General features: G+C 38.9%; 1 protein-coding gene across 4 annotated transcripts in view; it reads right to left on the bottom strand.

Moving 5' to 3' along the window:
- Nucleotides 1-20487, bottom strand: part of npas3 (neuronal PAS domain protein 3) — a 343632-nt gene that overhangs the window by 43510 nt on the left and 279635 nt on the right. For all 4 annotated transcript variants that reach the window (XM_074692832.1, XM_074692831.1, XM_074692833.1 and 1 more), the window contains one exon: nt 18597-18777. In XM_074692832.1, the coding sequence (XP_074548933.1) occupies nt 18597-18777 (181 nt within the window). The remainder of the gene's footprint in view (nt 1-18596; nt 18778-20487) is intronic.

Raw genomic sequence — 20487 nt, 5'->3', positions numbered from 1 at the left:
ACTGAGGGGCGCTCACGCAGCCTCACTTGGGCACGTGCGTATCCACCCCCAGCAACTGAACTGCAACAGGGCCAAAGAAAGCATTGAGATGTAATAATATGACAATAAAGGTGCAAAGATAAGCAAAATTAGGTTGTAAAGATATGAGAAAAAAATTGTGAAGGTACAAGATAAAACTTTTAATGATATGACAACAAAGACTTCATGCTTCAAGATCAAAGTCATTATATACAAATAAAGATGTAGTGTTAAGAGGTAAAATATGGAACACTTTTAATCATTTGTCAACAAAGTCTTTTAAATGCTTTTAAAATTAAAAAAAGGAATGATATGAGAATAACTTAGCAGTGTTACCAGATTGGAACGTTCGATTTTCTTTTTGTTTTCTGATTTTCTTTTTGTAATTTTGATTTCTTTTTTTCTGATTTTCTTTTTTTCTGATTTTCTTTTTTTTCTGATTTTCTTTTTTTTTCTTTTTGTATTATGTTCACATGTTCGAAATAAAGCATTCATTTATTTATTCATTCAGAACAGAATAGAGTCATAAAGATATGAGAATAAAGTTATATTATCACCGGATGAAAGAAGAGAAGAGATCCAAGATTCTCATCAAGGCAAATAAATCTGTGCCTTTTTAAAAAAAATATATTTATTTATTTATTCATTTTTATTTTAACCAGCTTTCTTTGTTACTTGATTTGAAATGTTGCCTCTGACACACTTTTTTTTTTTTTTTTTGCTGCGTTACCAGTCTACAGGGTATTAAAGTTTACATTTGAAAAGTACTTGTGTACACTCTGAAGAATTGTTTTGATGGTAAACACTGAAATATTTCATATTTTAAATAAATATTAACTTCAGTAATTCTATAAACTCATTTTTTTGCCTTTTACCCAAAGCATTACCAGTCTTATCCCACACTAGGGCATGCAGGCTATTATTTAACACTGGTATTGAATCAGTATTGGTATCGGTTGATACCAAAGCCCAGGTATCGGTGTTGGAACCAGAAAAGTTGGATCAGGGCATCGCTAATCATAAAGATGTGAGAATAAAGACATGATGATATGAGAACAAAAATGTTCATTCAAGGTTTAAAGCTTTCTTCTGATGTGACTTACAGCTGTAGGGACAAACTTTCTTTACAAGACAGAAACCTTTAGCAGATCTTGACTCATGTTAGACAAACTTCTGCTAAGACCATGTTGGGGTAAAAGGGAAGGATAGAAAGAGATGGTCAGAGTTGTAAATAAACTTTGTTGTCGTAGCAGTGATTTCTTTCCAGTATCAGCCAGAGCCAAACTCTGCACCAAGATGATACTTTTCCTCAAATGCTGCTCAGTAAACCTGCTCCTACTCCTGTTTTTTATTTTATCTTCTGCCTCCTTCTCCACCTCTTTTTCATCACTCTCTCACAGCTCTTCCTTTTACCCATAATGCAACAGCAGGAGCCGAGGGACATCAGAGGGGTGGCGGCGAGAGGCAATCATGACAAATGTGCCGTAGCTTGCTGGCTTGCACGCTGTTACACACTCACACACGTATATATAAGAGAAGGCATAACCTGAGTGTACTCTGCCTACACACACACACACACACACACACACACACACACACACACACACACACACACACACACACACTCACACACACACACACACACACACACACACACACACACACACACACACACACATTCATCACAGATAGAGAGTATTGTCAGTGAAAGTTTAATTGTGTAAACACTCTGTAACTGTCCTGTCATATTCCTGCCTCTGCGGCTCACTATCGCCTCCTCAGCTGTAATTGAATTGCTACCGTCAGGGGGGAGGGAAGGGGGAGAAGAGGGGGAGAAGAGGGAGGAGGAGGTGAGACTCGCCTTATGAATAGAATGTGTTTCCTATCAGGCAGGATTTGACAAATTGTGTCAGGAAGAAAAGCCCAAGTGATAATTTTTCGGTTTACTGAAGGTGGAGGGAGAGGAAGGGAGGGAGGAAGAAGAGGAGGGAGAGGATGAAGAGATACAGGAGAAGGAGAGATACAAGAGCCAGGGGGAGAAAAGGGGGTGAGGAAAGGGAAAGAAGAGGGGGAAGAGGGTGAAAGGGATGGAAATTCAGATAAAGGAAGATGCAAAGAGGAGAGAAAAAGACAAATGAGGTACTGAGGAGAGAGAAGAGATAAGGAGAAAGAGGAGGGGGAGGGTTAGTGAGGGAGGAGAGTGAAAGAGGAGGAGAAGGAGAAGAGGGAGAGAAAAGGGATCGTAAGAGAGGAAAGAGAAAGAGAGGAAGATGAAGAAGAGGGGGAAAGGGAGGAGAAGGACAGAGGGAGGATGGAGGGAAGGAAGGGAAGATTTAGGAGAAAGGGGAATTAAGGAAGGGAAGAGGAAGAAGGAGAGGAAATTAGAAAAAAAGATGAAAGATGAAGAAGAGGAGGAAGATGAGGGAAAAGGAATGAAAGAAGGGAAGATGGAAGGAAAAGTAACATAGGGAAGAGGAAGCAGAAGGACAAAGGGAGGATGTAAGGAAGAAAGTAAAAAAGGAAAGAAGAGAAAGGGAGGAAAAGGAAGGAGAGGAAATGAGAAAAAGATGAAAGATGAAGAAGAAGAGGAAGACAAGGGAGAAGGGAGAGGGAAGGGAAGATGGAAGGAAAAGTAACAAAGGAAAGAGGAAGCAGAGGGAGACAGGGATGATGTAAGGAAGAAAGGAAAGAAGGAAAGAAGAGGAAGGGAGGAAAAGGAAGGAGAGGAAATGAGAAAAAGATGAAAGATGAAGAAGAGGAGGAAGACAAGGGAGAAGGGAGAGGGAAGGGAAGATGGAAGGAAAAGTAACAAAGGAAAGAGGAAGCAAAGGGACAAAGGAAGGATGGAAAGAAGGGAAGGGAACAAGTAGGAGAAAGGGAAAATGAGGAGGGGAAGATGACGAAGGAGAGGAAATTAGAAAAAGAGGAAGATGAAGAAGAGGAGGAAGATAAGGAAAAAGGGAGAAGGAAGGAAAGATGGAAGGAAAAGTAACAAAGGGAAGATGAAGAAGGGGAGGAAATGAGAAAAAGGGTATGAGAGAAAATGAAGGTAAAAGAGAAGGGCATAGGAGAAGTTAGAGGAGGAAAAGGAAGGAGAGAAGGGTTAGGGGAAGGAAAGAAGAGAAAGGGAGGAAGACCAAAGAAAGAGGAAGGAAGAGAGGAAGGGTGGGAGGGAAAGAGGGAGGATGAAGAATGAAAGGAAAGAGGAGAAGGCAGAAGAGGAAGTGGAGTTAGAGAAGGATAAAGGAAAGGGGAAGAGGAGAGGATGGAAGAGAAATGGAAAAAGAGGAATAAAAAAGGGAGGGGAGACGAGAGGGAGGAAGGGAGGATGAGGAGATTGAGGAAGTGGAGAGTGAGGAGAGAGGAGAGGGAGAAAAAGGAGAACAAGACAAAATAGGGGGAGGAGAAGAAGGAAGGCAAAAACATGATGAAAAGAAGGTGTGATAGAACGAAAAGAAGGAAAGTGAAGGAGGAGGGGAAGGAGGATGTAGAACAAAGTAGAAAGAGGAAAAAGAGGAGGGGGAAGAGGAGCATGAAGGAGAAGAATGAGGAGGACATGGCTGACAAAATAAGACGCTTGTTTAAAGTTGAATTTCAAAATAAAAGACTTGATTTAACAGGTTTCATTTTTTCACACACATCTCGAACTTTTTCACAGATTTTAAAGTACAGAGAGAAATGGTGTGTGTGTGTGCGTGTGTGTGTTTGATGGTAACTTTCCTAAAAGCCTTTTCCCACAATGCAACAGCCTGGGAACTAAAGGTAAGGGAAGGTAAAGCTCCGCTCCCTCCTCCTCTTCCTCTCCTTCTTTTCCTTCCCTACCTCCTCTCCTCCCCCTCCCCTCCCCTCCATCCTCACCTCCTCTCCCCCTCTCTGACTTTTCTTTTGACAGTCTTATCAGGACGATGAGCTCAAATCAAACAGCGCTCTAATAGTCTGGAGACGCCTTGATCCCAGCTTTGTCTTTCTTCCTCTCCTTTTCCTCCTCCTGTCTTCCCTCCATGGAGATACCTCCTCCCCTCCCCACCTCCCCTCCTTCCTCTCCTCCTCAGTGATCTCTCTGTGACGGGGCTCTTAAGGCTTTTCTGAGCTGCCTTTAGCTTTTCCTCTTCCTCTTTAGGGAACGGAGGAAAAGATAGAGGTAAAGAGATGGATGAGGACAAAAAGGAGGGATGAAGCAGGAGCAGAAAAGACGAAGAACACAGAGGGAGTTGCCAAAAGTATGTTGACATGTGGTTTTTGGATGTGAGAGCTATCACATGGATGCTTATCTGCCTGATGTGGTCTCCTCTGAGCTCTGAGGTCGACGCACCTTTAAGAAAAAAAGAAATGTCACAACTTTTAACTCTGCTGCTATCATCACCAGCGCTCACGGTTTAACTTTCTTTGTAGCACAATAAGACTGCTGAACAGAGCCAGTATGAAAAAATCCATGTTGTTCAGCCAGCCAGATTAGCATGCTAGCAGAAAATAAAGCTTTATTTTTTTTAACCGATATGCTAACAGAAGCTACAAGTTTAACATTTTTTACTGGTTTGATGCCAAAGGAAAATAGTGCTTTGAATTTATCATATTACTAATAAAGACACATATTTTTAAATTGTTTACCAATAAGATGGTTAATGATGCTAATCTTTGGACGTTGTTTTCCAGGTATGATACCAACAGAAACTAACAGTTTTTACATTTATACTAATACAATGCTAACAAAAATATTACACTAGTGAAAACTGACAGTTTAACATTGTGTATCGATAAAGCACTAACAAAACTAACATTTTCTTATTGTTTACAAATGTGATGCTGATGTTTTTGGACTGTCTTCAGTACAATCCAAATAGAAATGGATTGTTTGTTCACAACAACAGAGCTAACGGAAACTAAAAGTTTTATATTGTTTATCAAAAAACGCTAACAAAGAGTCATGTTTTAATATTGTTTATCAATACAATGCTTGCAGAAAGTCATATTTTAATATTGTTTACTGATACAATGCTAACAAAAAGTAATGTTTAATATTGTTTATTAATACAATGCTAATAGAAAGTCATGTTTTAATATTGTTTGTTAATACAATGCTAGCAGAAAGTCATGTTTCAATAAGCAGAAAGTCATGTTTTAATATTGTTTACTAGAATAATGCCAAAAGAAACTTGTCTTTTGTTACTGTTTATAGATACAATGCTATTATAAACTAATGTTCTGAAATTGTTTACAAATACAATGCTAACAGGAACTAATGTTTGATATTGGTTATTAATGCGAAGCTAATAATAGAAGCTTATGACTCCAAGTTGTTTACCAAAAACCACCCAAAGAAAAACCCTTTTACAATGCTTGCCAATATAATGCAAATGGAAACGGATTGTTTTAGATTGTTCCCAACTAGGAAGCTAACAAAAACTACTGATTTTTATATTGTTTATAAATACAATGCTAACAGAAAGTCATGTTTTGATATTGTTTACTAATGTAAAGCTCAAAGAAACCTACATTTGGACATTATTTACAGACGCAATGCTAACAAAAAATAATGTTTTGATATTGTTTACAATTAGAATGCTAACAGAAACTCATGTATGATATTGGTTATTGATTTGCTGCTAACAGAAACTAATGATTTCAAATTGTTTACCAAAAACCACCCTAAGAAAAATCATTTTACAATGCTTTCAAATATAATGCTAATGGAACTGAAGAAAACTAACAGTTTTCACATCATTTACCAAAACTATGCAAACAGAAAGTAACAGATTTGCATTGTTTATCAGTAGGATGCTAACAGTAGCTTTGGTCTTTATCGTACAGGCTAAGGAGATAACAGGGAAAGGTTAAATTGTCTGAACTCTTTTTGGTGGATTGATTTGACTTGGCGTGTGATCATTTTGCCTCTGCTGCTGCTCAAGTTGGTGAAAGTTAATAACCAGCATCTACAAATCAGTTCAAAGCAATATTATATCGCTGGAGGGTCAGTAAGAAAGCCAGGTAGTTATTGCAATTATCTATTGCAATAATACAATTAAGCATGATAAGAAAAAAATGTGACACCCTCGGTTTGTTTCACCTCAAGAAAAAAAAAACAGCATTTTTGTTCATTACTAGCTTATATGGAGAAATGTATGCTAAATTTTCATATTCAACAAAAACAAAGCTCTCCAAAGTTAAAAATATCATGTAAAAAAAATCACTTTCACTTCCTGTTTATTTTTAGGGATTTGCCAAAATAACAAGGAGCTTTTTTATCTGCAGCTCTGTGTCATTTCAATGCGCTGTTTGCTTTTAGATGAGCAGACGGAGGAGAGTGAGGAGGAGGAGGAGGTTCAAATGAGGAGACAATTTGTTTTCTCTGATATGGATGACGAGACTGACAGCTCGTCTTTGTTTTGAAGGAGGTCAGAGGTCACTGTGACACACATAAACACACACACACAAACACTCTACTGGGAGATAATGAGTAATTGTCTGTATATGCAACCTGCGTAATTACTTTCAGGGAGTGTGAGAGACGTGGGGGAAAAAGGACGGATGGAAGGTGTAGAAAAAGAGAGGAGTGGAGAATTGACGAAGAGAAACAAAGGAAAAAGAAGAAGAGGAGAAAAAACTAGAGCAAAGAGCAAATTAAATTTAAAGGAGTAGTACACCTATTTTGAACAGGTAAATCAAGTTGTTTATTTCTCTTGAGGAAAAAACAAACCTGGTGATGTCATGATGTAACAAATTAGTGACATTAAAACGATATTTATTAGAAAAGGAAAATATTGAGGAGCTCAAAAAGAAAAAAAAAAAGGTTTACATTATGGGGGGATGCAAACACACACACAAACGCATGTTCCCATGTGAAGAGGAAACATGCAGATAAATCCACAGCCTGTATTCTCGGACATGTCAGAGCAAACAACACAAAAACAAATATAAACAAACACCACAAACATCACAAATACCAGATTTTCCCGCAGAGAGGGCAGGCGCCTGAAGGCAGCGTCCAGCAGCTCCTCCCGTGGCATTTACACTGAAAACACGTCGGTCACAGGACAAACACTGAATGCACCACTCGCTGCTCTACGTCTGTTTTTACACAAACTAAAGGTGTGTGTTTGTCTGCGTCATGTTAGCGCAGACACGCCGAGGGAGGAAGAGGCTCAGATCATGTGACACGTTTGTGGTTCTCAGAGGATAAATTGTAAAATCAATCTGAATGCAAATGTTATTCACACACATATTTAACCTCGTTTTTTTATTCCTGCTGTCTTTGTTTATTCTCACAGATTTGCCTTAGCTCAAAACGCACAAGAACACAGCCACACTCCCAACATGTTGTCAGTTACGGCTTGGTCAGAAACCCTACAGTTCATAATCCAGGAATCACAATGGAGTCAGTTTTGCAGGTTCTAGGCTTCCCGTCCCCTGTCAAAAATACACCTCTGCTTCAACACGTATACCGCCATGACTTATGCCACCAGCAGAGGTCAGTCTGCTCCACTGTCAGTCACTTTATATCAGGAAATATTGCAGGAAGAGCGGCAACAGCCAAACAATAACCCCAAAGAACTTTTCAGAAGTATAAAACTTTATTCTGATTTTGAGGAAAAAGTCAAAATAAAGTTTTAGTGCAAGACTGAAGTCAAAATAAAGTTGTAATGTTCGTGCTTAACGTCAAAAAATAGTTATTGACTACGAGATTAAAGTTGAATACATTCAGATTTTTTTAGATTAGAGATGGAAAACTTCATCATGAATAAGATTAACCCTTTAAGCCTGGGTCTCTTTGTTAGGTCTCTGCTAGAAAAATGACATAACTTGATTGAAAAGAGTAAATCTCTGCCTCTACAAGGTCTATTTAAATCATTCTGGTGTTTATGTCACTGGCTCCTTCCTGTCCTGTCCTGTCCTGTCCTTCCTGAACCTCAGGGTCAAAGGGTTAAAGCAGAAATAAGGGCAAAATGTTACGAGACTTTGATCAAAATAAAGTTGCAATGTAAAAGATTAAAGTGAAAAAGATTTAAGTCTGTATGATAAAATGTAAATTAAGTCCCAATTTACAAGATGTAACATACAAGACTAAAGTTGCACGATGAAGGATTAGGACCAATGTTAGGAGAAAAATAAAGTACAAAAAATGTAGAGAATAAAGACGTTATTTTAGTCTTTAGCCTGGCTATCAGAGGAAAAGCAGTTGCCTGTACAAAAATGAGGAACATGAAGCATCTTGTTAAGTTATAGTTTAACGAAGGTTTTACAAATTTTAGGGATGATAGAAGACAAGAATTTATTCAAGCATTTCTCTTTTTCCATATTTCTATTTCTTCTCTTTATAATAAATACCTAACGTACTGGTTTCATAACAGAAATAAAGTGTACGAATAAGTAATGAAGAGTCACTGTGCTGTCTTGAGTCTTTGGATGCATCATTCCTGGAGCAGGAGCTCAGTTCCCTTTAAGATGTCTTGGTACACTTTTGGATTACTGGTGTGAAACCGCTTGGTTTTCTGTTAAAACTCAACTTTCTTTAATAAAACTCTGAACTTTGACAACAACCCTCAACGTCGCCAGCCGGACTGTCACTGAACACCGAAGCCCAGGTGAGCTTATCCTCACTATGTATTTCTTGTTAATGAAACCAGTCCCTAAAATCGGCCCGTCCGTCTTTCCACGCTGTTTTTGTTAGGGTTAGCTTCCCGGGTTTAAGGGTTTCCTAAAAATGTATCTAACCCGTAACGCAAAAAAGAAAATACTTTATCTTTTGACACATTTGCATCACATTATCCTTAGTATTGGGCCTCTGTTGGCTGATGTGTGAAAGCTATTTGTCAAACATGAAAAACATCATAAGCATAACTCAATCCAGACGCTCTCATTTTACTCTCCCTGTGTTTCAACTCTCTGATACAACCTTTTACAATAAGGTTGGTTTTTTTTTTTTTTTTGGCATATTTTAAATCAATTCATGACTTCAATCTCATAAATTTAGGAGAATGAGACGTCAATTTAATTTTGTAAATTTACTTTTCATTTTTTTAACATGGCTCTAATCCTCAGTAATAAAAGCTGAAAAAATATTTTTTCATGAAAGTAAAATCGAATAAAGCTTTAATACGTTCAATTTTAGTTCAATTAAGTCAAAATACATAAGATTAAAGTTGTAAAAAAGTCTTGTGTAAGAGATTAAATTATTCTCTGCTCATGTTTTAGTGATTGATGTTTTTTTTCCCACTTTTTATGAATTGTTTCATTGTTTTAAATTGTTTTAAGAACAACTTAACAATTATTTCACAACCTGCACCTTTGTTTTATTGATTTATTTGTTTTACTTTACTTATTTATTGTTTCAACTGTGGTTGTTTTGAAGTGCTTTATAAATAAAGTTCAGTTGAGTTGAGTTAAGAGTTATTTCAAATTCAATTGTTATGTTTTGAGATCAGTGTTAAAATTATATAAAATTACGACTTCAATATATTTTTTCTTTTCTTTTTTTTTTTTTTAGATGAACTCAAACAACACAACAATGTTAACTTTAACTTTATAAAGTAGGACTTTATTTTGATGTTAGTTTCAAACAAAATGACATTATTATTGTGAGCTTTTTGTAACTTTTTTTTTTTTGATTTAATTGGTTAGTACTTCACATAAGTGCTGAGTTTTTATTTTGAGAGTTGAAGTTCGTCAGATAATCATTCCTCTCATTAAACTTATTAATCAAGCTCTGACCTGAGTCCATCACTTCTCGTCTACACCTGATCTCCCTCCCATCCCTCCAACATTTAGTTTTCATCTCCTCTTTCCTCTCTCTCTCCCTCCTTTGCCTTTGTGTCTCTCTGAGCTTCTCTCTTTATTCCCGCTCTTTCTTCTGCTCTTCGCCTCTCTGTTTGTGTGTTCGTGTTTGGCCTGACGACAGCAGTGTCCTCAGATAAAAGAGGACCAAACAAGAAAGGAAGGCGGAAAAAAAAAATAACAGAAGAAGGAGAAGAAGAAGAAACAGAGAGGACGAGGAGTGTGTGTGGTGTAATTGAATCCAGGCGGCAGAAAGAGTGAGAGGGACAGATGGATGGACTGAACAGATTAGCATGGGTAATGAGAGGAGGGCGTGAGGAGGAATAGACGCGGCTGCCATCGTGTTCATCGAGCTGCTAGCTGGTTTCACAAACACGGCTGTGAAGAGCTGCACAGAGTCAAACTTAAAGCTGAAACAGACATGTAGGTAGATTCACGTTAAAACACGTCAGGACGGACCAGCTGAGGAGCGGAAAAACTGTCTCTAGTTTGGTGTTTTAGTTTTAAACTTCCTCACGTCTAAACTTTGAGCTCTTGTTCAGTCAGTTTGTATTTTCCTCTTTAACATTAAACCCACAGCCTCCTCTTCTCCTCACGATGAGTAATGCATTTCCTGGGGTGTCTGCGTCATTAGTTTCCATTCCAGTCGATACCTGACGAACACCACGCCTGCTAACATGTCCGCCTGAGCTTTTCCATTTGTTTACATCTCCTCTTCCTCCTCCTCTTTTCTCTCCCTCCTCAAGGCGTCTTTTTTGTCTCACTCTCCGTTCATCACTCCCCTCCTTCTGCGTGCACCGGGGGAGTCTGTGATCGATCGCTGCTGACTTTGTTTTTCGGGGAAGTTTTACACTCCTGGCACTGCTTCACCCTGACGTATGATGATTGTTTACAGATGTTTGGTGGAGTCTTCTACCTGATGACTTTATCTGCATTCACAATCTTAAAACATTGATTCCCTGTGTGAAGAACAAGTCTGAATGTACCTTGAGCTCAGTGGTGTGCATAAAGAGGGCAGAGGGGTGGTCACCTCATGCACAACCCCTTCGAGGCCTAATTGGTAAACAACATGTGCTACAGTGCCCTCTTTGGGGCCAAAACATACACTAAAGTGCCCTCTTGGGGGCCAGAACACACATTAAATGCCTTCTTGGAGGCCAAAACACAGCCTTAAGTGCCCTCTTTGGTGCAAAATTGCATTATAGCACGCTCTCTTTGGAGCTTAAACTCTCTTGAGTGCCCTCTCTTTTGTTAAAAATGGCATAAAGTGCCCTCTTAGGAGCCAGACACACACTGAAGTGCCCTCTTTAAGGCTAAAACAGGCATAAGTGCCCTCTTTGAACCAAAACACATGATAGATTTCTCTCTTTGGCGCTAAAGCACACTAAAGTGCCCTCTCTTTAGTCTAAAAAGGTCCTTAAGTGCCCTTTTTGGAGCCATACACACTCAAAAGTGTTTTCTTTGGAGCCACACACACATTGAAGTGTCCTCTTTGGAGCCAAAACACACTAAAGTGCCCTCTAAGGAGCCAAAGCACATGATAGATTTCTCTCTTTGGCACTAAAACACACTGCAGTGCCCTTTCTTTAGTCCAAAAATGCCCTAAAGTGCCCTCTTCGGGGCCAAACATACACTTAAGTGCCCTTTTTGGAGCCAAAACAAACATAAAGTGCCCTCTTGCAAACCAGAACACACCCTTAAGTGCCCTCTTTGGGAGCCAGATTGCATTAAAAAGTGCTCTTTTAGGAGCTAAAAAATGCACAAGTGCCCTTCAAAGCCAAAACACACGTTTAATTGCTCTCTTTGGAGGCCAAAACACACACTAAAGTGCCCTCTTTGGAGCCAAAACACTTGCCAAATTGTCATCTTTGGGGCCACAAAACAAATCAAGTTCCCTCTTTTAAGCAAGAACTCACATCTAAGTGCCCTCTTTGGAGCCAAATTGCATGATAAAGTGCGATCTTTGGAGCCAAAACACAGGCCAAAGTGTCATCTTTGGAGCCAAAACACTTGTAATGTGCCCTCTCTTGAGCAAAAACTCATACTTGAGTGTCTTCTCTGGGGCCAAAATCAAGCAAGTTCCTTCTTTGGAGCAAAAACACAAGTTTGAGTGCTTTTTTTTGGAGCCAAACATGTGCTAAAGTGCCCTTTTTAAAGCCAAAACATGGGTTAAAGTGCCCTCCTGGTTCGAAAACCACGCTAAACTAACCCCTTGTGGCAAAACCATGCACTGTATGTGCCTATTTCCTTTTGCGCCACTGGCTTATTTGTCTTACGTCTTCAAAGTGATACATTTAGACTTCCTGTATTGTCAGTTCACAAATCACACTGTAGTGCATTTAGAATGATATTTCGTTGCATTTGGCTTCCCGAATGTTAACAGACACAGTGTTTAAAACTGTAGGAGGGTGAAAATATATAAATATATAAAATGAATACAAAGAGCTATCCATAGATGGAGACAAAGAGCTGTATGAAGATGGTGATTGTAAGTGACCTATGACTATCGAAAAAAATATTTACATGGAAGGATGCACTGGATTAAATAGCAGCAGTTAAATTAAATTATGCTAGGGTGGAAGTTTTCAGAATGAATTTCTAGATATAAGGAAAATACTGAAGATGTTAAAACTTAAATCGTGTTTTTTTCTGTCATAACTTGACTCTGAATGTCTCATAAATCTCCACTCTTTTATCAAAGACACCTGAAAAGAGCTTCACACACCTGCTGCACCCATCATTATCATTAGACATCCACCGTGCAGGGAAAGAGTTTCCAGAAGTCCTTTTTTAATAAACCCCACCAACCAGTGACCCCGCGCTGTTTAAAACAAGCACAAAGTAACTTCACTCCCACGTGAAGTTCATCAGACTAAATTGGGTTTTTTCAAAGTTAATAACTTGTCTCCGTCATATTAAACGAGACGTCTGACCCCCTCGTTTTAATTACAGTCGCACTCATAAAGTATTGAAATTGGAGTTAAAACAGGAGCTGACCTTGGAGCAGAGATCTTCCTTTGAAGCTGCGCGCCGCTTTCAGCCTCCTCTTGCACTTAAAGAGAGTCATCTTTAAAAGCACATGACGCAATTTGACTAATATCAGTCAAAGTGAGGCGCTCTGAAGGCTGAGTGGTGGAAAATTATCACTCATAAGTGTAATTCAGAGACTCGCTGAGAGGACAGAAAACTCCCCGAGGCTCTTATTTTCTGTCTCTTCAGCGTCTTCATCACATATCATCAGTTCAGGGTCTTATAGGAACATTTATTTTCTGTACGCGGCGTTGACCTTCTCACTGAGGGTGACTTTTAAACAAGTGAGGAAAAGTAAAGATAATGCCAAAGTGTGACAACTGCAGTTCCATTAGTGGCCACTAGAGGCAGTCTACAAAACATGTGGAGCCCCACGATCAGAGAACCTTTAAATTGGACCAAACATTTGTTTTTTTTGGGCAATGTATGATCGTAACAGACCAAACAAAGCAAACTGGGGCCTTTTGTTTTAAATACACAGGATTAATTTAAATCCTATATAAAATAAAAAAAAGACAAACTTTGCTCAGACTTTGCTTTGTTTTGCATCAGGATTTCAGTTTAGACTTTTTTTTCCCCCTCTCCACCCCACTCCCTCCTGAAACCATACAAAACACATTTCTGCCCATGCTTTGTCAATTACAGAAAGATGGAGGCTCCTTGAACGCACCACAGGAGACTCTCCTCTTGTTTTCCCCTCCGAGGTTTACGGGGTTGAATTCTCTGATGTGAAAGTGATGTTTCAACACAGCAAAAGGACGACATTTTCAAAAGCAGCCCTCCTCCACAAACTGCATGACCTCACTATGATGACACCTTTGACAGAAAAATGAGAGGAAGGATTATGCGTTTTGAAATCCTTAATTTGTTTTGTTCTTCACAACTCACACCCCAAACTTTCTCCTTTGCTGCTGTAATCGTTACAAACTTCAGGTGTTAGTTCTGCCTGATTGGAGTGGCACCTGTGGGTGGAATGGGCGCTGTTTTTCCAGGATGAAGATTTCACATGTTTGCTTTACGTACTGTCCCTTTAAAAAAAGAAATAATAATTAAGAACAGAAGAGAAGCTGCAGCAGCTTGCTTTTGCTCTTAACTTCATTCTCATTCACACCATCAAACACCGAAACCTTGCCTTTAATGGAGAATTTATTTCAATTTTCTCTCATCAAAGAGAAAAAATTAGGAAGAAAAACAACTACATTTCAAAGTCCTTCTGGAAGTAGCAGTAATTCCACCCTCCAGGAGAACGCCATAAGTTCTCCATTATTAGCTCCTTGCAGTCTAATTGTCCGCGGCGTCCCCTTATTTCAACATCATAAGTCTTTGATTATTGTTGCTAATTATGCTATTAGCACAATGGAGGGGAATAATTCGTCATAATCGCTCACATTTATCATAATTACCCAAGTTTACAGTCACCTACGCTTAATGTCATTTAGAGCGGCCATCGGCGACGGCTGCAGCCCAAGGACAAACTCACTGTGTGTATGTGTGTGTGAGTGTGTGTGAGTGTGTGTGTTTAGGGGCGAAGCCTGCTTGTATTTGCATTGAAAATGTCACTTGGACTCCAGGACAGAAGGCAAAGGTCAAATCTGGTGGGAGAAGCACAAACCCGAGGATGTCTGGTGGTACAAGCTCCAGCTTTCTTTCACCTTTTTTACTTTGATTCATCTTTCATAACAAAAGAAGAAGAACAACAGTGTTTTATCTTAAACCCAGCGAGTAAAGGTTATAAACTTAACGGCTGAAGAAATATGTCTGAGACGAGGGGAACATACCTCTCTCCCATGTGCATGCATGAAGAGCCATGGCAGGGAGAGCAGCAGCAAAGTGGCAATACATCAGACAGTTATGTTTATAAAATCTGACAGAAAATATTAGGAATCAGCATTTCTGCCACAACCTTTTTTCAATATTGAGTATTTGCTGATGCTGAGTCTTGATCTGATATGTGGGTTTACTGAGATAATAGTCGTACAAGAGGTAAGGGAGTTGAGCACACACTTTTTTATTAATGAACTGTGTTGTATACTGAGTTTTTGAATGTTATATCAATGTTGAACGCAGTTTTATTACTACTGCTTGCAAGAAAATGTTACTGTTTATATCTACATTTAGATGCTGGGCTGTTTTCTCTTTGTAATTTGATTTATTTCCACGCTGCCGACATTTTACACTTCACATACGGCGATAGCACCTGGCTGTTCCTGTAGTTCTGTCACTGTTCGTTTCCATCAATTAAAGTTTTATGTATCTCTCTCTCAAAAAAAAAAAAAAAAAATGTTTTTATTTTTCTTCTTTTAAACTGCCCACACTTCCCTATCATGTGCAATAATCACTTACCAGATGTGCAAAAAATTTAAGTTTATGTGCTACAGGATAAGGGGGCAGAACATTTGCACCATTTCACGGCCATAATAAAAAAAATGTGTCCAGACCATTTTAGCCCCAGTGGGCAGAGTTTCTAATGCTAGCATAACAGACTATTCTGTGTTTGTATGTTTTACTTTTTTTTTTTTAACTGTTTGTCCCTGAAGAATTACTGTAAAATGCTGTAAAGTAGATGATATTGCTGTCATGTGTTAATCCCCAATCAGTTAAAAAAGGCCAAGATTGAAATTGAATTAGATCTAACAGTCAAGATTAAAACCTGATGTAACTTAATAACAAAAACAAGAGGTTAGAAAAAAAAAAAAAATTTTGTTGATTGAAATAAAAACAAAATCTAAAACTAAACACCGATAAAAAAGAAATGAATAAATAAACTAATACAATAATAAATCAGATTATACAGAAGGGATCAGACAAATTTACACACTGTTTGAACTGACATTTTTTAATCTTGCCCTTGACGGCTACCCGACATTACATACAAGACTAAAACTGAAACTTATAAAAAGTTAACTAAAACTAAGCCCTTGTTAAGGCCCAAAGTTACATTTTGGCTTTAATGTCTTATTTCAAATTGGGCTCCAGCAAGCCTTTTCACAAAAAAAAAAAAAAAATTAAAAAAAAAAAAAAAACTTAAAAAACATATTTTAAAAAAACTATTTAAAACTAAAATGAAATATTAATATTTTTAAAAAGGGAATATAAAATAAAATAAAATGAAATAAAATAAAATAACAAAAAAGAAAAAAAAAAGAAAAAGATAAGATAAATAAATAGATGAATAAATAAATGAATAAATAAATATTAAATAACTGAAGAAAAATTTAAAACTATAATAACCTTTGGAACCCTTAATTTCTATTTTTGTTCACTGGACAGGAGTGTGAATTAAAAACTGGTACCAACATCCCAATATACTGAAGTGAAGGACTTCTTTATAACTTTGCATCACATTGTATTTTATTATAGTGATCCAAACTACAGCTCAGCCCATTAAAAAGCCGTTTTTCCTTGAATGTGAAGAAACACTGCACACAATCCTCAACCAAACTAAGTGGTTTCAGTGGTTTTGTCTGACCTGCTGAATGATCTCCACATTTACTGGGTGAATTACTCACAATCGCTTTAGTAAAAGTGCTCAAATTAATTAAATCAGAGTCATGAGTGTGTTTTAGAGAAAGGCAATAAAACCACTTGAGGCAAACAAAGAACTTTTCAGAGGCCGAGGATCATTACTAAAGCAAAATTATCCGTTTGGTTAAGTTTTATTAAACGTCCAGCCGCCACTCGCCGCCGCTCTAAATGGAATCTTTAGTGTACACAATAGCCAATCACGGGCTATTATTATTAGAGTTTTCTAATTAGGCTCCTTAACGAGGGTGGCGTGTTTACAATGGGAGCCAGAGCTGTTCAGATAACAACGGCAGAGGACAGGGCGACGCCGGACCACAAATAAAGCGCTCCTCTCTGCTATCGGTGTGTCACAGGGACAGTGATAACGCAGAAACTTCCCAAGGTCCAGGAGTCAACTTTTAATTTGAAGGTAGTGTGTGTGTACAAAGTATGGTGTTAAAAGGACAAAGTGTTGAAACAGGTGTGTGTTTAAGTTTCAGCTGGACGAGGAATCAAAAAGAGAAGAGTGGGGAGAAAACATGCTGCTAAGGCGGAGAGGGAATGATGGAAAAGGAGACGACAAACTTGACTTCCCGAATTTTTTGAAAACCTCTCAACAGTTTCTTTTTGTGTATTGACAATTCAATGAAGAGTGCGATGTCTAACAGAGAGTTCAAACAGTCACTCCACATCGTCTGTGAGAGAAATGAACAGCTTGTTACCCCAGACACCTGATATAAGCCCCGCCTCCTCCTGGGAAACATTCATACAAATTCATACCAGCCCCTCCTCCTCCCCTTGTCCTCCTCCTCCCTTTCTTTTCTCCAGACAAATTAACATTAAAGAACACATACATGAATCCTAATCCTCCTCTTCCTCCCTTTCCCTGCTCACATTATCATCGGGGATCACTCCTTCACATTCACACATGTCCGTCTGAAACCTCTCCCTGCCGTCTCTCGTCTCTTTCTTTGGACAAATTAACATTGCTAAGCACTCATGCACATTCAAACACGTCCCTACATCCCCTGCCTCTCTTCTTTCTTTCTTTTCCTTCCATCTTCCTCTCTAGACAAATTAACAAGGGAGAACAAACACCTTTGTCCTCCTCCCCTCCTCCTTTCATTCTCTTGCTCTGGTCAAATTAACTTTGGGAATCACTCAGACGTTCACATCTTGCTTTATTCTCCTTCAGTGTCTTCATATCTTTACATCTTTGGGGCAAATTAGCATTAAGGAAACACCCATCTGTGGTTTCAGATCTGCTCCTTCTCTCTTGATGAATTGACTTTGACGACCACATGTATGTTCTCTCATCGTGTGCATCTCCAGGAGGTTTGGTTAGAGGTTTGCAGAAAGTCAAAGATAGAAAAAAAAAAAGAACAAAAACCTCAAATGTGGAACTCCAATTAATTTAAAGCCCCCACCCCTCCCACCCTCTCTCACCCATCACCAGCACCAATCAGCCAAGAATAAATCTGCGGCAGATCTAATTACCGCGCCGTCTCCGAAGACCCCGGCCGCCGCGAAGCCAATCTTCCCCTCCTTGTTTGAACAGGCTGATGAACTAAGGGACTCGATGGATATCAAGTCATTTTGTTTAATTTATAAATGGATTTTCCCCTAATACTTAAATTATCATCAGCATAAGAGAGAGCGGGAGAGACACGGTGAAAAACGTTTGGGAGGTAAAAAGTCTCCAACATGTGGTGCAGGAGAGGATGGAGGGATAGGAAAGATGGAGGGATGGAAGAAAGCTTGGCAAAGAATCCCAATGAGGACTGTGTCCTTTTCCAGTTTACAGCAGTGATGGCTCAACAATATGGTGTGCTAATTGTATTCGAGTTTCCTGCAAAGGATGCTGGGAGGCAGGGGGACCAAACCACAGGAGAGGCCGTCAAAGGTAGTGAGCTTTGTGACCACACGGATGATGAAAAAAGCACTAACAGATCTGCACAGTGTGAAACAAACATAAAGTAGCTGTTTAGCTTAGCATGAAAGCTAATAAAAGTAGAGCTTTTGCAGCTTCTTCCATCTATGCATTACATATGACATTTAAAATAAGACCACAGCCAGCAGCTAATCAAAGGCTGTATCTGGAGTTCCACATGGCTCCATCCTCGGACCTCTTCTGTTTGACAGTTACTTCCTCCACAGGCCCAGGTAACAGAAAAAGACAAAAAGAGCCTCCACAACCATGTTCCAAAGTATTTAGTACCCTTCATGCTGCCTAGTAAGGTAAAATGAAAGCCTTGTCTCCTTTCCTTGTATCCTACCTGGTTCAGGGGTCTCAGAATGTGACGACGATGACGCTGAAGAAGCCCCGTCTTCATTGACGGCCCCCTGGGACAGCGACATCCCTCGTCCTGGTGGAAGCTTCATGCCGAGCTGCTCTGCCATCTCCACGTGATCGCCCGGGTGGATGTAGTCAAACATGCTGCTGCCTGTGAGCTCCACCTGGGAGAAGACAGAAAGAGACATGCTCAGACATCTTCCCATAACTATCTTCTCATGACCTTTCTGTGCATAGTTTATCTCCAGCTCACCAAAGTTCTGGTTGTTTTGCTTCTATATTTCTATAGTTTTAATTCTTGGTTCATTTCTTCAACTTGCCTCTGGAAACACACTACAACAGTTCTTGTTCTCAACAACCACGGACTATAACTTTAACCCTTCTCCCCCCTAAGCGTAATACAGCCATCTGGACTTTATGAGTCATTTTGTCCTTAAAAGATTGAGAAAATCATTGCCAGTAAGCTCATCTTCTCTTGATTCGGGAAGTGTTTGAATTTTCTCTCTTGCCCAAATAGTTGAAGAGTTACAGTAATAAGAACAACTTGAATCAACTGTTGCCTGTGATTGGAATGTGACTGGAATGTGGATTCCTATGCAGTACCGTAATACCCTAAAGAGTTACGGTACTTTAAAGAGCACTTGTAAATTGGGAGTGCCAGTGCTACGATTGGTTTTAAATCGCTAAGTTAAGACAACATTACAGAGGGCATTACTACATCGCTGGATGCTTTTATTTAACCTGAAACAACTATTACATTTCATCAATGGTATTCAATAAGTGGCCCGTGGGCCACATGTGGCCCAAAAGCAGCTGCCAAGTGATTGGGATTTGGGTCTGATGAGAAAAACATCTTTTACTAACACTGACAAGTTCTGACAAAAATTTCCACATTATTACAAATATTGGCTGCAACACCTATTGTTACCTAGCAACTAACCCGTGCCATTAAGCAGGTGTGTTTGAAAACTTAACATTGGCAGTCCTACACAGGTGAAAATAACACATCTCCTTCTGTCCTAAAACAAAACATCAGCAAAATTAAAAAGAATAAATAAATAAATAAAATATCAGTAGGTATTCAGTTTAATCCTGCGTGGACTGGAAAGTATTCATTCATTTGTTTTACTACCAAGTCCAAAAAAAAAACCAACAAAAAAAAAATCAATGTGTTTGCTCTGTAATGAGTGTGTTACAGTGCTGAAAGATTAAAATGTCCAAAAACACGACACTGAAAACTAATGATAATGCCCAGAAAGCTCATCTTCTCTTCTTTTGGGGACTGTTTGAATTTTCTCTCTTGCCCATATAGTTGAAGAGTTAAGGTAATGAGAACAACTTGCATCAACTGTTGCCTGTGATTGGGACGTTGCTGGAATACAGTACCGTAATACCCTGGATATCACTTTAAAGCTTGTCTTTTCTTCTTTGAGGAGCTATTTGAGTTTTTTTTCTCTGGACTTAATGGTTGAGGAGTTACAGATAAACTTTCCCAAGGGATCTCATAAAGGGGGTGGCTAAAATTCAGAGTTTGACTGCGTCTTACAAGGGCAGCTGTACTACAATAAAGCAGACTTGCATAGTTCATAAACACGTACGGCCCAACTCATGTCCTTAGTCTGAAACCCAGTCTGAAGCCTGACCAAAGTTTTAATTGAATAGCCCTGCATTACACTATACAAGGGTCACCAAACTCCACAGACAAAACATAAACACAAAACATATGAGTTGCTGTTCTACCTCTGACTAAACCAATTAGTTCATTTGTGTTATAGAGGTACGTTAGAGTTAAGATCTATAACATCATTTGTAAAACATACAACAGGAGAACACAGAGCTAATGGCAGAGGTAGACCACTAACTCCTGTGTGCTG

The sequence above is a fragment of the Halichoeres trimaculatus genome, unplaced genomic scaffold (assembly GCF_033239565.1).
Source record: "Halichoeres trimaculatus isolate MK-OKI-2021-1 unplaced genomic scaffold, fHalTri1.1 fHalTri1_scaffold_17, whole genome shotgun sequence".
Taxonomy (NCBI): Eukaryota; Metazoa; Chordata; class Actinopteri; order Labriformes; family Labridae; genus Halichoeres; species Halichoeres trimaculatus.
Note: the sequence above shows the minus strand (reverse complement) of the source record. Positions and strands in the feature narration are given on the sequence as shown.